The sequence below is a fragment of the Colias croceus genome, chromosome 12, assembly GCF_905220415.1.
Source record: "Colias croceus chromosome 12, ilColCroc2.1".
Lineage (NCBI taxonomy): Eukaryota > Metazoa > Arthropoda > Insecta > Lepidoptera > Pieridae > Colias > Colias croceus.
In genome coordinates, this window is record NC_059548.1 from 488,382 (window position 1) to 503,104 (window position 14,723).

At 35.4% G+C, this 14,723-nt stretch overlaps 1 protein-coding gene across 1 annotated transcript in view; it reads right to left on the minus strand.

Annotated features, from left to right (window-relative positions):
• Positions 1–230: 230 nt before the first annotated feature.
• Positions 231–14,723, minus strand: part of LOC123696006 (cationic amino acid transporter 3) — a 46,611-nt gene continuing 32,118 nt past the window's right edge. The window contains exons 5-11 of the mRNA XM_045641982.1: positions 5,111–5,397; positions 4,466–4,703; positions 4,046–4,148; positions 2,995–3,146; positions 2,156–2,298; positions 1,406–1,514; positions 231–591 (exon numbers count right to left, since the gene is read on the minus strand). Coding sequence (XP_045497938.1) covers positions 476–591; positions 1,406–1,514; positions 2,156–2,298; positions 2,995–3,146; positions 4,046–4,148; positions 4,466–4,703; positions 5,111–5,397 — 1,148 coding nt within the window. The 3' untranslated portion in view covers positions 231–475. The remainder of the gene's footprint in view (positions 592–1,405; positions 1,515–2,155; positions 2,299–2,994; positions 3,147–4,045; positions 4,149–4,465; positions 4,704–5,110; positions 5,398–14,723) is intronic.

Here is a 14,723-nt window from a genome sequence, read left to right on the forward strand (position 1 = left end):
TTCCATGCTTCTTTCTTGGACGTCCGGGGGCTTAGGAGGATCGGGTGGGTCAGGGCCCATATTAGTTGATTGTTAGTACACTTACCACTATAACCACAAACTAAACACTTAAATACGAACACAATACAGCTCAAAGTGAATAAATTATTGTTAAAATAGCCAAAACACTAATTAAAAACCCAAACACGTGTGACAGAAATCACGCCAAATGTCAAAGTCCAGTTAAATATCACAGTTAACACAACACAACATAAATCACAGATTTAAATTAAATAAAACTAAACACAGAACAGAACTATTAATAATAATTATCGGTTTTGAAATGTCAAAGTCATGTGGATAAAAAATTAACGTCAAAAATGCGCGCGAATTTCTATAATTATTGTTATTAAAAAAACGAGTTGTATTTTAGATAATTTTTTATACGTTTGACTAAATGTGATTTTCACGCATCCTAAAATATTGTTTGATTTCGTCAAAATTTAGTAATAATATGTTTTTCTTCGTATTTTCCATTTGTCGTTGGTGGCGGGACTTTCTTCTCCTTTAGCGAACTGTTGCTGATGCCATAGAAGAAGTATATGAAGTAACCTGAAAATTGAAAAACATTTTACGATTAATATCATATTATGTCGTAGTAGAAAATATAAATTGTTTATCTTCTTTTAGTAATTATTCAAAACGCCTATATAACAAATAATTCTCATTTATCGTGTTACACTGGGGTTTGCGCTTGTTATACTATAATAACCGATGTTAATTTATTTTTCTCAACAGCCCTGCTTTTAGCATTTGCCGCCAAGTCCAGCCAAGCGAAGCGTGACGGGCAATAACTAGAACCGTTTCGCTAGATTTTTGACCACTTATAAATCTGGTTTGGTAAACACCACATGAGCAAAATTTACAAAAGTGTAGTCATAGAAAGCGGAAAGTCTGTTTGACTAAGTAGCATAGTTTGTAAAGTTAGGGCCTACAGAGTAAGGATGTGTTAATTGAAACTTGGCTCTACATGCAAGCGCAGTGTGGGTAAATTGGTAGCCAAGTGTTAAATTAAGTTTTAAATTAATCTATTCTATTTATCTTAACATCACAAGCAAACGTTTGGGTTAAAACTGCAATTTTTTTGCAATTTTAATTCGCCAAGTCACATAAAACACGAAATAAATGTATAAATTAATATAACTTGTTGTAAGTTGTAAAATTGAATATACTTTTGTATATTAAAGAAATAAAATCGTATTAGTTACATCATATATAACTCAAGATTGGCAAAACGGTGTTTAATGATTTTTGGTTAGTTGGATTCATGTGCACTGAGATTAGAATCAAACCTGATAATATTTTTAAAAACAAAAAAAAGTAGGAGCCGAGTGAACAGTTAAGTTTTAAATAAAATAACGCTTACCAAGAGCCAGCCATATGATGAATCGAACCCAGGTCTGATAGTCGAGCTGTACCATGAGGTAGATGTTCATGCACACGCTGAGGTACGGCACCAACGGAACTAATGGCACCTGGACATGGTAATTTATAATTTAAGTAAAAGCAAGGATTTGCGGCTTATAAAAAATATGTGTGCGTGTACTAGTGTACATACGTAAGAAGTGAAACTTCTTTATGACCTTATTTTTCAAAAAATAATTTACTATATGCAACTTTACAGAAATACGTCGAATCACGCGTGGTAGGGATAAGAAAAAGATGGCGCGTACCTACACGCACATTTTTTTTTTAACTTAACTGACCTTGAACGTGAGGTGCTGCACGTTGCGGCGCGGCTGCCGGTACAGCACGAGCAGCAGCAGCAGCAGTGCTCACGTGACTCACCTTGAACGTGAGGTGCTGCACGTTGCGGCGCGGCTGCCGGTACAGCACGAGCAGCAGCAGCAGCAGTGCTCACGTGACTCACCTTGAACGTGAGGTGCTGCACGTTGCGGCGCGGCTGCCGGTACAGCACGAGCAGCAGCAGCAGCAGTGCTCACGTGACTCACCTTGAACGTGAGGTGCTGCACGTTGCGGCGCGGCTGCCGGTACAGCACGAGCAGCAGCAGCAGCAGTGCTCACGTGACTCACCTTGAACGTGAGGTGCTGCACGTTGCGGCGCGGCTGCCGGTACAGCACGAGCAGCAGCAGCAGCAGTGCTCACGTGACTCACCTTGAACGTGAGGTGCTGCACGTTGCGGCGCGGCTGCCGGTACAGCACGAGCAGCAGCAGCAGCAGTGCGGCGCCCAGCGCACACAGCACGACGCTCACCGAGCTCGCTGTCAGCAGCGCGCATGTCACTAGCGCTACTATGACTGTGGATGTTTATAAGTATTGACATAAGTATGGAACGTCTAAGGAAACTATATTAATTAGATAGGTAAGATACAATACAATACAAAAATCTTTATTTAACACACACATATACAGAAGAAAAGAAAAAGAAAAGAGAAAAACATATAAGATACATGCTATATAGACGGCCTTATCGCTTTCGAGCGATCTCTGCCTAGTAGTTGTTATACGTTGACGTAGATGTAAATTAGTGTTAAATGTAGATAAGTTTAGATGTAGGCTATAGTTGTAGATTAGTTTAGATGTAGCTGTAGATTAGGTTAGATGTAACTGTAGATTAGGTTAGATGTAGCTGTAGATTAGGTTAGATGTAACTGTAGATAAGTTTAGATGTAGTTGTAGATTAGTTTAGATGTAACTGTAGATTAGGTTAGATGTAGCTGTAGATTAGGTTAGATGTAGCTGTAGATTAGGTTAGATGTAGCTGTAGACTAGGTTAGATGTAGCTGTAGATTAGGTTAGATGTAGTTGTAGATTAGGTTAGATGTAACTGTAGATAAGTTTAGATGTAGCTGTAGATAAGTATAAATAAATAAATAAAACACTTTATTGTACAAAATGCACATAGAATAGCAATAAAGACAACCTATGTAATAACCATACTACAATTTGGTGTGCATGTAGAATGTTGCTGTAGACATAAATATATTACTCACAGAAAATAAATATAGTGCACTTGGCGACATTAGCGGACAGCTTGGTGGGCTCCTTAAGGCCGAGCAGGTTGAACAGTTGCTTCGCCACACCCGCGGGGGACTCCGCCAGAGGCTTCGCCCCCACTAATTGGGGTACTGGCTCTTCTTCGTACCTAAGAGTAACGAATTTAGTACCCCTCACACTCCATACACTTATCAATAGCTAAAAACAATACTAAGTCAAACCATGACACTTAACATTCAAATAAAATATGTAATTTTTTTTTTGTGATTTATTGATGAGAATAAAATGCTTCGCTTTTTTTAAATATAAAGCAACCAATTCGTTCCTAAGTATAAAATCAATAATAGTTCAGGATACATCGCCCATTTTTGCAAGTGACTACTAGCAAGCTGATTTTCCGTTTGTAGCTTTATTTTGATGAGACACCAAATAATTTCGTGTACGAAACTCTCGATTGTGGTAGCTAACAGAGATAACAAGGATAAAATTTTTTGATTTGATGGTTCTCAAATATTTATTACGCAATTTGTAGGACAATATGTTTGTTGAATTATATAAACATTAACTAAGTGAAAACAAAAAAATCAGCTTGTTAGTAATCATTTATGATGACCTCGTTATCGATACACTTTGGATAGGGAGACTCTTTGAACCAACCATAGATTTTGTAGGACAAATATTTTTTCGAATAATTTAGGTAATTATCTTGAGATTGAACAAAAAAAAATTCAGTTAGTAATAAATATTTGAGAACCATCAAATCAAAAATTTTTATCCTTGTTATCTCTGTTAGCTACCACAATCGAGATTTTCGTACACGAAATTATTGGGCGTCTCATCAAAATGGCTACAAACGGAAAATTAGCTTGATAGTAGTCACTTGCAAAAATGGGCGATGTATCCTGAACTATAATATTTATAGCTTCAATGAGTCATGATGACAATTTTGTGAAAAATTGAGTTCGGATAGTAATTTTAAATTAAAAACAAAGAGTTACTTCATAACAATTTAAAAAAAAAAGATTGTAATAATCTCAAAAATTCTACCTCAACATAAGTACACTAATTGCAACAATTGTGTAGGCGAGCAGTGTGCCGATGGACATCATGTCGATGAGTTGGTTTAAGTTGAATATGGCCGCCATTGTTGCTGAAATTTGTAATTTTGGGTAAATATGCTATCATAAATTGTAAATATAAATAAATAAACTTGTATAAAGAAGCCATTTGTGGCATAATAAATTAAAAAAAACGACGTGTGTCACTCGGGGACTGCCGCGGTAAAGCTATTGCATGCTATGCCTTCAAGCCACACCTCCGCCCGTCGGAGTGGGGGAGCGTCAGGTTTTTTCGTTACGGAATTTCTCGATTCGGTCCCCGCGCTCAAGGCCCGCAATAGAAGCTATGCAATAGCTTAATATAGAGTACATTTGGCAATGGGAACAGTGCGCCAAGTCAATAACTTACCAGATAATAGTCCACTCAATGCAGTAGCCAATAATGGAGTCTGTGTCTTCTTGTTAATAACAGCCAAGGGTCTGAACAGCACTCCATCGCTTGCCATGGCGTATAACACTCGTGGTAAAGGGAACATTGCGCCAAGTAAACTGGTGCAAAGAGCAAAGATGGCGCCGATTGTGACGATCCACTTGATAGCTGGGAGACCCACTTGGGTGAACACGTGGGGGAAGGGGGCATCTGCGTCCTGGTGGAAAATTAAATAAATACTCAGCCCATAAATATGACACAACTAGCTTTATCATAGACTCATAGTAAAAGCACCATCACGGCCAATCACTCTTGGCACATCAGGTAAATGCCAAGTATCATCAAAATGCATTCAGAGTAACAAATATCCTTACAAACGTTCGCATTTATAGTAGGATAGAACGATTTAAAAATCGGCTTTATCTTCCTGGCAATAGAATGTGATAGAATTAAATAATAATTAGATGTGTAAAGTAGGTACATAAATAACTAGGTAACGAAAAATTCATTAAAATTTCAAAAAATTAAAGTAACTAAGTGATAATTAAGTAAACAAAGTGATAAATTGTAACACGACACACAGAATAAGGCCATTATCAATTTAACCAAAAAACTTAAACGCACCTGCAAATAATACGGCCACATCATGGTCAGTACAGTAGCGATCGTGAAATACGACAAGAAAATAATCGCCAAAGACATAACGATCGACAGTGGTATATCTCTCTTGGGGTTTTTGGCCTCTTCTCCTGTAGTGGCTACACAGTCAAAGCCGACGAAGCCAAAGAAACACTTGGCAGCGCCCGCCATGACACCAGCCACACCCCACGGCATGAAGCCCCCGGCACCGGCGGACGAACGGTATTCCTCGGGAATGTCGGCTACGTCGATGCGCCAGTTTGATGGGTCACCTGGATAAATAAATAAATAAAGTTTGAAAACTGAAAAAAAAACACGCTTTAATTAAATGACTTTTATAAGACCAACAATTATTAGAATGCTATATTATATCTTTTACACCTACTTTGTATTTTTTTATGTTACTTAACTCTGTATACAATGGAGATTAAATAAATTAACTCCAGAATTATTGTAGGTATTGTCACTGTTGTTGTTATAGGTGAGTTTGAATTAATCATGACTTGATCATGATGATGATGAATCCGTCCAATACTTTCAAAGGGAGACAGCTACACACATACTGGTAAAACTAATGTAAGCGTGTTTACAAAAAATTGGCCAAGTAATCCCATCGGGATGATGTTACATTGCGATGGGATTTCCTTGGCCAATCTATGTTGATGAAGTATCAACCAGAAAAATAATACCTATCATACCATCCTGCGACATGAAAGGAAAACAAATACACACGCATTCATAATAATAATAACAAGGATTTGAGAAAGAGCGTAAATGTTACAAGTAAAAAACGATTTGTAGCAACAGTAGAATACACAAGTAAAACCCTAAAAACGGACTTGTGCACAGAACAATTAAAATAAGTAATGTGCGAATGTTAAATGTAGATACAACAATACCGATGATATGATAATGTAATATGATAGGTATATATCTGGTAGCATATTATACAAGAAACAATTGAACGAAGATATCATTTATTATGAGAATGATTTTAATAATGATTGATCTAGGATTATTAGATTTGAAATATATGAAAGTAGTGTACCTATATTATTGCCGGAATCATTCATTTCTTACTTATTTTAAGACGATCCAAAATAATCGTTATTCTTTACAAAATATATTTTCTAAAGACTTAATAGTTACGTATTTTGTAACTTTTAGGTACAACATTGCATACAAAAGAATTACAAGTTTCTAGCTAATAATTACGAAATAATTAGTTCCATGTGATGAAGGCCTTTACGATTGCCTCACGATGTAGTTTTTGTTTACATTATTTAACATAACATAATATTATATTAAGTACATATTTTCATCAATAGATATTAGGCACTATTTGGTCACAAATTATATTAAATTATAGGTTCTATAGACATACTATTTTTAAAATAATTTTTGTATTATCGATATTTATTATAGACTAGCTCTCCGTCCGCGTTGTCTAAAATTTAACAAACTGTAAGCTAAAGACTTCCTCAAGAACCAAGCTATCCATCGGTGAAAACAGGATGAATATATTATATAGCAGTAGTTTTTAAGTTAATCGCGAACAAACACTCAGAGGACTTTTCTATGTGAATGTTTTTTTTGCATGAAACCTGTTTATAATTTTGATAATTTTTACCTAACTACATTTTATTGAGAATTTTGGCGTATTTAAACATACCGGTTTTCCAGGTTTTCTTTTTGCGTTGATTAATTTATATTCAAGTAATATATTATATTATTTGACACAAATAAAAATAACGGAGTTAAATATTAAATATTAAAAACTTAAAATGTTTGTTTACAACCAGTTATTCAATTAGTATGAGTTTTAATCGAGGCCTATTAGCATACATATATTATTATTTATTTATATTTTCAAAAATGTTGTCTAGTTGAACGAACAAATTATATTTTTAACGTTGGTTTATACTTAGGTAAGTAACTTTATGCCAACAAGAAAAGAATAATTTTATAGTGCAAGAGATAGAAGCTGATAGAAGTTTGTAAGTACTATATTTGTAGATATTGAGATGGATGTAGGTATGATAAGACATTACGTTTAAAAATCATAAAAAATAATATTTCTACAAATTATTTAGCCGCAAAAAATAATAATATTATGATGTGAGTTATGTGACAACCCTACGCTATATGTAATGTGAAGCGCTGACGGTGTGCTTTCGTTCGTGAGAACGTTTTATTCCTTTAAATTATAATATTAGAATAAAGACATATTGTGAAGCATCGTGCTCATAATAACACGTATAATGTAATTTTACTTTTTAATTAAAATCATTTAAGAAATATGATTTTTTTATTAATTCACTGGAAAGTGAATTTAACTGGCGCAGTCGGTAGGATACTCGGGTCGCCAGGCGGGAAGATATCCGAAATAAATATCGGTTCCGAGGCCCCGCGCGGCCGACCGGTTTTTTTAAAAACCCAAGCGAGTATCCAGAACATCAGCAGTATCCAGCCATCGATACAGAAACCATGTTAATGTGAGTTGCACAGAATTATTTTATTGTGTTGCTTTCCTATATTATATTCCTATATTAATTTTATAATAAACCTTCACGATTTTCCATCCTAGGAAATCCCGGGGTACCGAGGCTGTTAATACCCAACAGTCCTCGAGAAATAGTTTAGTTGATAGTATTAGAAGTATTGATAGTTTTAATATGTCGTTTGACACGGAAGAAATTTTTAAATGCTTAAGGGTGGTCCCAGATTTTGATGGTAACCCCCATGTATTAACAAGATTCATTAAAATATGCGACCAATTAGTTATTAAATATATAAAAGATGACCCCGAGGCCACTCTTTCTAATTTATCGCTGATAAACGGCATTTTAAATAAAATCACGGGACCGGCGGCACGCCTCATTAATACTAACGGTATTCCTGATAGTTGGGGTGGAATCCGTGAGGCCCTAGTTAACAATTTTTCTGACCAGAGAGACGAGACGGCTCTGTATAATGATATAGCATCGCAAACCCAGGGCGGCAGCTCGCCCCAAGAGTTTTATGATAGATTACAGTCTTTATTCAGTACCATGATGACTTACGTAACTTTACATGAATCTCTTAAAAGTACTATAGACGCAAAACGGGACCTATATAAAAAATTGACGAAACAAGCTTTTGTTCGGGGTCTTAAAGAACCCCTCGGGTCGCGTATACGCTGTATGAGGCCCGAAACAATAGAGAAAGCATTAGAGTATGTTCAGGAGGAATTAAATACAATGTACTTACAACAAAGAAACGATGCTTCATCCAAATTTAATTATTCGAATTATAATAATGTACCTAAGTCTATATATAATAATTCTTTAATGCCGTCAACCAATTTTCATGTACCCAAGCCTCTCTATGTACCTCAACCTTATATGTTTCCTCCTAAAGTCCGACCAAACCCACCGTATCAATTTAGAATGCCTGTTCAAAACCAGCAGCATGTTCCTAGAATGCCCACACGTACCCAACAAATATTCCGAGCTACTCCACCTAACTATAACCCCCATAGCAACGTATTCCGATTACCACAACGTCCTCAACCAAATTATTATAAAGGTCCGACGCCAATGAGTGGCGTGAGTCATTATGTCACGAAGGAATCACCCTCGACTGGACATGACTGGCGTAAGCATGGTAACCCACCACCTACTAACTATTTTAAAACTCGTGATATCAATGTTAATGAATGTGTGCCATATGAATATTACTCTCCGTACTATGACTACTATGACGCTGACTATAATAACTATTATGTTGACTATGCTGACGATTATTACTCTAACTACGAGGCGATTTATGATCAAAATTGTGACATGCCACCCGAAAACGTATATGAAACTAATGAAAGTAATGATACTAACCAACACACTGACTCGACTGACAACGAAAATTTTCCGAAGGCCAGCCATACAAGAAAACCAAGATAGAAATTAATTTGCAGACGCAAAGGCAGCTACCGTACATACAGATTTTAGACCCACCATTAAAACTATTATTAGACACAGGAGCTAATCAGTCATTTATAAGTCCGGAAGCGGTTCAAAAGTTTTATTCAAATATAAGATTAAATTACGACCCTTTCGAAGTCACTAATATACATGCCACCACTAGAAACGATTTCTCTATTACTATACCATGTTTCAAAGAGTTTCAAGAGACTGATAAAATTACACTATTTGTATATAAGTTTCACGACGTATTTGACGGACTTATAGGCCTCGATTTACTTGAAAAATTGGAATCGAAAATTGACTTAAAAACTCGGCAGTTTATTACGCGTAATGCCACTAACCCTATTAAAATGTATAATTCGTGCAATGTAAATTTATATGAATGCGTTTTACCAGCGGAGTCTTCCAAATTACTTAAATTTATTTATTTATTTATTTATTTTGGTCTACCAACGTTTGTTTACATTACATATAAAATATCAAAATACACATACACAATTATAAGATCAATGTAAAAAAACACTTATAGGTAAACACAGCATGCGAAAAATAAGTTTTAAGTTTTAAAGTATACAATTACACCAAACAATTTTATTAGTGAAAAAAAAAAAAGGAAAACCAATGATTATATATAATGTACTTAATCTATTTTATTCCTTCAAAAGTGAATTAAATGTTTTGCGGAGCTTGTTGGGGGAATCTACAAATATATCAAACATCTGACTGTAGTCATTTACAGTTTTACAAATTCTCGGAATGGGTGAGTTCCGACCCGATACGGTTCTGCGTTGAGGAGGACACAGCGGCAACAAAACCTTACGAGGATATCTGGAAGGGACCTTTAAGTGAAATCTTTGAAGCAATTGGGGGCAATCGATTTTACCATTGAACAATTTTAAGGCAAAGAGTAAATCAAGAAGTACCCGCCGATTATCAAGGGAAGTAATTCTGAAATGAGATAATTGCTTTTTATATGATGGCAACTGTTTTTTTGATTTCCCGCTAGAATAAACAAGGTGTAAAAGAAATCTTCTCTGTATCCTTTCCAATCGTAAGGAATGGCACGCGAAGTGAGGTCTCCAAACCACAGAACCGTATTCCAATATACTACGCACCAGGCTATTGTATAATGATATTTTGGCCTTTACATTATACAAACTTTTCACGTTACGTATTAAAAATCCTAACATTTTAGCCGCCCGTGTAACAACCTGATCTATATGTGGCACAAAAGTTAATTTGTTGTCAAAAACAATACCCAAATCCTTTATATGAAAGACCTCTTTGATACTCTCAGAGTTAATATGGTAATTGTAATGTATCAAGTTTCCTTTGCGTGCGAACCTTACCAAAAAACACTTCTTAGGATTTAAATCCATTTTGTTAGAGTGGCACCAATCAACCAGTTTATCTAAGTCGCTTTGTATTTTAGAAGTGTCGTCAATGGTATTGATTGTTCTGCAGAACTTGAGATCATCAGCATACAAATAACTCTGGGAGCAAGACAACAAATCAGGTATCTCATTTACAAATATGTTGAATAATATTGGGCCTAAATGAGAGCCCTGTGGGACCCCGGAAGTTATATTATACGTTTGCGATCGAAAACCATTCACAACAACAAAAAAACTTCGTTTACTCAAGTAGGATTCTATCCATTGTAAGAATAGATTTGAGAGCCCGTACATCAGTAACTTTTTAAGTAGTATTTTATGTGAGACCTTATCAAACGCTTTACTAAAATCAGTGTAAATAACATCAACCTGTCTATTTTGATCTAGAGAATGGGAAAGACTTTCGCAAAAATCTACTAAGTTAGTAGTCGTAGACCGAGACGGCATAAAACCATGTTGACTAATATTAAATAACTGTTTAAAGTGATAATGCAATACTGGGCAAATTAAGGATTCCAATACCTTACCAAAAGATGACAAAATTGATATAGGTCTGTAGTTATTAATAAATTCCACATTACCGGTTTTATGAACGGGTACAACTTTAGCAGTTTTCCAAACTGTTGGAAAAACACCAGATGAAAATGACTTATTATAGATTTTTAAAATGGGCCAAGCTAATTGTTCTGCACATTCAACGATGAATATAGGCGGAATTCCGTCAGGGCCTGCTCCTTTCAATTTATCTAAGCTCTTTAATTTTTTTAAAATTGTACGATAATCTAGGATAGGAAAAGTTAAATGTAGATTTTGTTTTGAAAAATTGTTGACGTCACTGTCGTCAGTACTATCATCATTATTATCAGTATAAACCGAAGCAAAGAAGCTAGAAAACATGTCACAAATCTGATCTCCATCGGATGTAGTTATAGGTCCATTCGTCATAGATGCAGGGTAGGAGCTACTTCCACCCCTTTTTGACTTAATGTAAGACCAGAAAAGTTTTGGGTTACTCTGAAATTTATTTTCTAGGTCTGTCATGTAACGGGTATAGTTGTCCTTAGCCATTCTTGTGCATCTAGAACTGAGCAGTTTGAGCTCTATTTCATCGCGGGGATTTTTATATGTTTTGAAACGACGTCTTATGCGGTATTTTTCATTTAGAGTACGTTTTAAATTAGCATCAAACCATGGTGGAAATTTTTTTGATTTAAGTTTTCTTTGCGGTACATTATCTGCAATAATTTTATTTATTATAACGTAAAAAACTTTCACCATATCGTCAACATTCCGAGAATTTGCAAATATAGTGTCCCAGTTGCATTCTTGCAGTAATTTAGATATATTTACGTAATTAGCTTTGCGGAAATTAAAGTAATGCGTATCTGAATTGTACATAAGATTTTTATCTATTTTAAATGAGATATCAATGTCTAAAGGGGGGTGTAAAACATCTATCGTACTTAAAGGGTCAGTGGACTGAGATACAACGCAAGAGTTCATGTTTGACATTACTAAATCAAGTATTCTTTTAGATTTGTTGTATACATTGTTATGCTGTCTCAAATTGTTCATGTAAATAAAGTCAACTAATGGCTGGCATATACTAGGAATATGACATTCAGCCGTTTCATCCCCCAACATACTCCAATCAAAGCTACTTAAATTTAAGTCACCCATTATACAAAAATGGTCAGGGCGAAAGACCTCCAAAAAGTTATTACAATTGTCTAGAAATTGCTCCAATAGTACACGACTAACTGGTGGAGGCAGATACGAGACGCAAAGTGCCAACTGTTGTGGAGGATTAGAATCAGTTTTATGTGTTTCAATAAGTACCCAAAGATTTTCTAAAGATGACTGTCCACAGAAAATTTGTTTTGAATTTAGTTTTCTAGATACCGCTATTAAAACTCCGCCTCCGTCACGTTTGCAGCACTTTGAGTCACCTCTGTCTCTTCTATAAACAGTATATCGGGGATCAAATAATTCACTACTATTCACTGAACTGTTCAGCCAAGTCTCAGTTAGAACTATTATGTCAAATTGATTACACAGAACTTGCCTAGAAAATGTGTGAGTTTTCGTTCTTAAGCCGCGAGTATTCTGGTAATATATATTCAACATTATGATTTAAATAATCTATTACAAGCGAAAATCTTAATCTACACGTTAATTAATTTTTTTTAAAATGTCCAAACTTTTAACAAAGATGAGCTCAGATGCTTCATTTTTCCTCAAGTAAACTCTTCCGTTCCTAATCCAAACATATTTGTAACCTTTGTCCTTTGCTTTGATCCTGGTGGCCGCATGTATTGCCTTATTAGCAGGGGAAAGGTGCTCGCTGACATAGACTGGACTAGAGGCCCCCGGAATGCCCAGATGTGAGCTATTTAATTTATTTTGCGGATTAGTTTTGTTGTATTTAGATGTTGAAGCGAGTAAATCATCACGAACCTTAGCCGATGATAATTGAATTATTATAGAGCGAGGTCTATTACTAGCTCTGTTGGCTTTAGCAGTACGGGTACAGTGAATAATGTCTTTTTCATTGATGTTAGATTGAATAGTGGTACATAAATTATTCACGATTTTGGAAAGATCTTCGTTATTACGCTCCGGGACACACTGTAATTCCACATTATTTTGACGGAGTTGTTGTTCAGACTGATTTATTCTAGACTGTAAATCATCCACAACATTTATCAATCTAATATTCTGATTTTCTAAAGCCAAAACTTTGCTTTTATATGATTCAATATCCCTTTTAAATTCTTCGTATGAACTGTTGATAAAATTCATAGAATCCTTCAATTGGGACAGCTCCTCCTTAATCGGCTTAAACTCATTTACGATCGCAGCCCTTATATTTTCGTGTATTTTAGAAAACATTTCTTTCATATTTTCTTTTATTGCTACATCAACGGCTTCTCTCACGGAATCACGTATGAATAGTGAATGTTCTGGGTCCATCGGAGGAGAATTAAGCGCTTGTCTTTTGCAACCCCTAGTGGTGGATATATTACGGATCGGTGTATTGTCATTTTTATTACTCCTAGGAATAGACCTTACGCAGTCGGGACAGCTCCACACAGCTTTCATTTCCGAGTTGAATAAGTTATCATCAAGGGACATACATGCGAAATGATATTTTTTATTGCATTTTAAGCACAAAATAAAACTTTCATCATCCTCATTTTCCGGGATGCAGCAACCCCAGCGTGAATTATTATTAGCCATGTTGTATATAAATATTTATAATTAATTTATAAATTTATAAATAACCACAATAGGACAAATAGCCTTATTTTATATCAAAATTAATTATTCTCAATAAAATTGGTATATTCCCAAAAACTCATATACAACGCAATTCTTTATGCGCGTGTAATATTCATTATTGCAAAATGAAGCGATGCAGTTAAAATTATTTCTAAGCGGAGCAGACTGCTTGGCGCCTAGGCCGTTCAAGGTGAACAAGTTTCAAGCAAGGTCGTTGTGCGATAAAGAGCGACAATTATAAGATGCGGCAGTTAGCGCGTACGCAAGCGGGATGGACGATGCGGTCAGTCAACCGGTTTGATGTCGCACAGCTGTCCACTAAATCTTTATAAGATTTAAAAAGTTTATTTTAAGATTACTCACGTATTTACTGCACTATATGAGTAAATTTAACACTACTACACGGGTCTTATCACAAGCTTTGAAACAATATGCAACACTTGTTAGTTAAACTGTAAGACACTGATCTAATTTTAATAATTTTACGGAGCTGATAAAACTGTGTGCACGCACGGTGAATCGTTTTAAAAAAAATGAAAAAATTACCCGTTAATGTACCAAATGGTGACACTTTCATACCAGAACAATTTATTTCAAATTGCGTTATACCTCATTGTTTAACGTCGGTTAAAAATAACAGAGGAATTTTAGAGGTTCGTAATCCAACTCAACATGATATCATTTTCTCAATGGATAGACATGTCTCCGGTGAAATTTATAATACGGAATTATTTAATCAAAATAAGTTATCAACCCGTACATCAGACGTTATATCTCGGTTACGTACAGATCATTTAAATCAGGAAGAGCGAGTTAACTTAGAAAGATTAGTTGCACAGTATTCAGACGTTTTCTATATAGAAGATGAACCACTTACATTTACTAATAAAATAAAACATCGCATACGAACCACGGACGAAGTACCAATTCATACTAAAAGCTATAGGTATCCATTTGTAC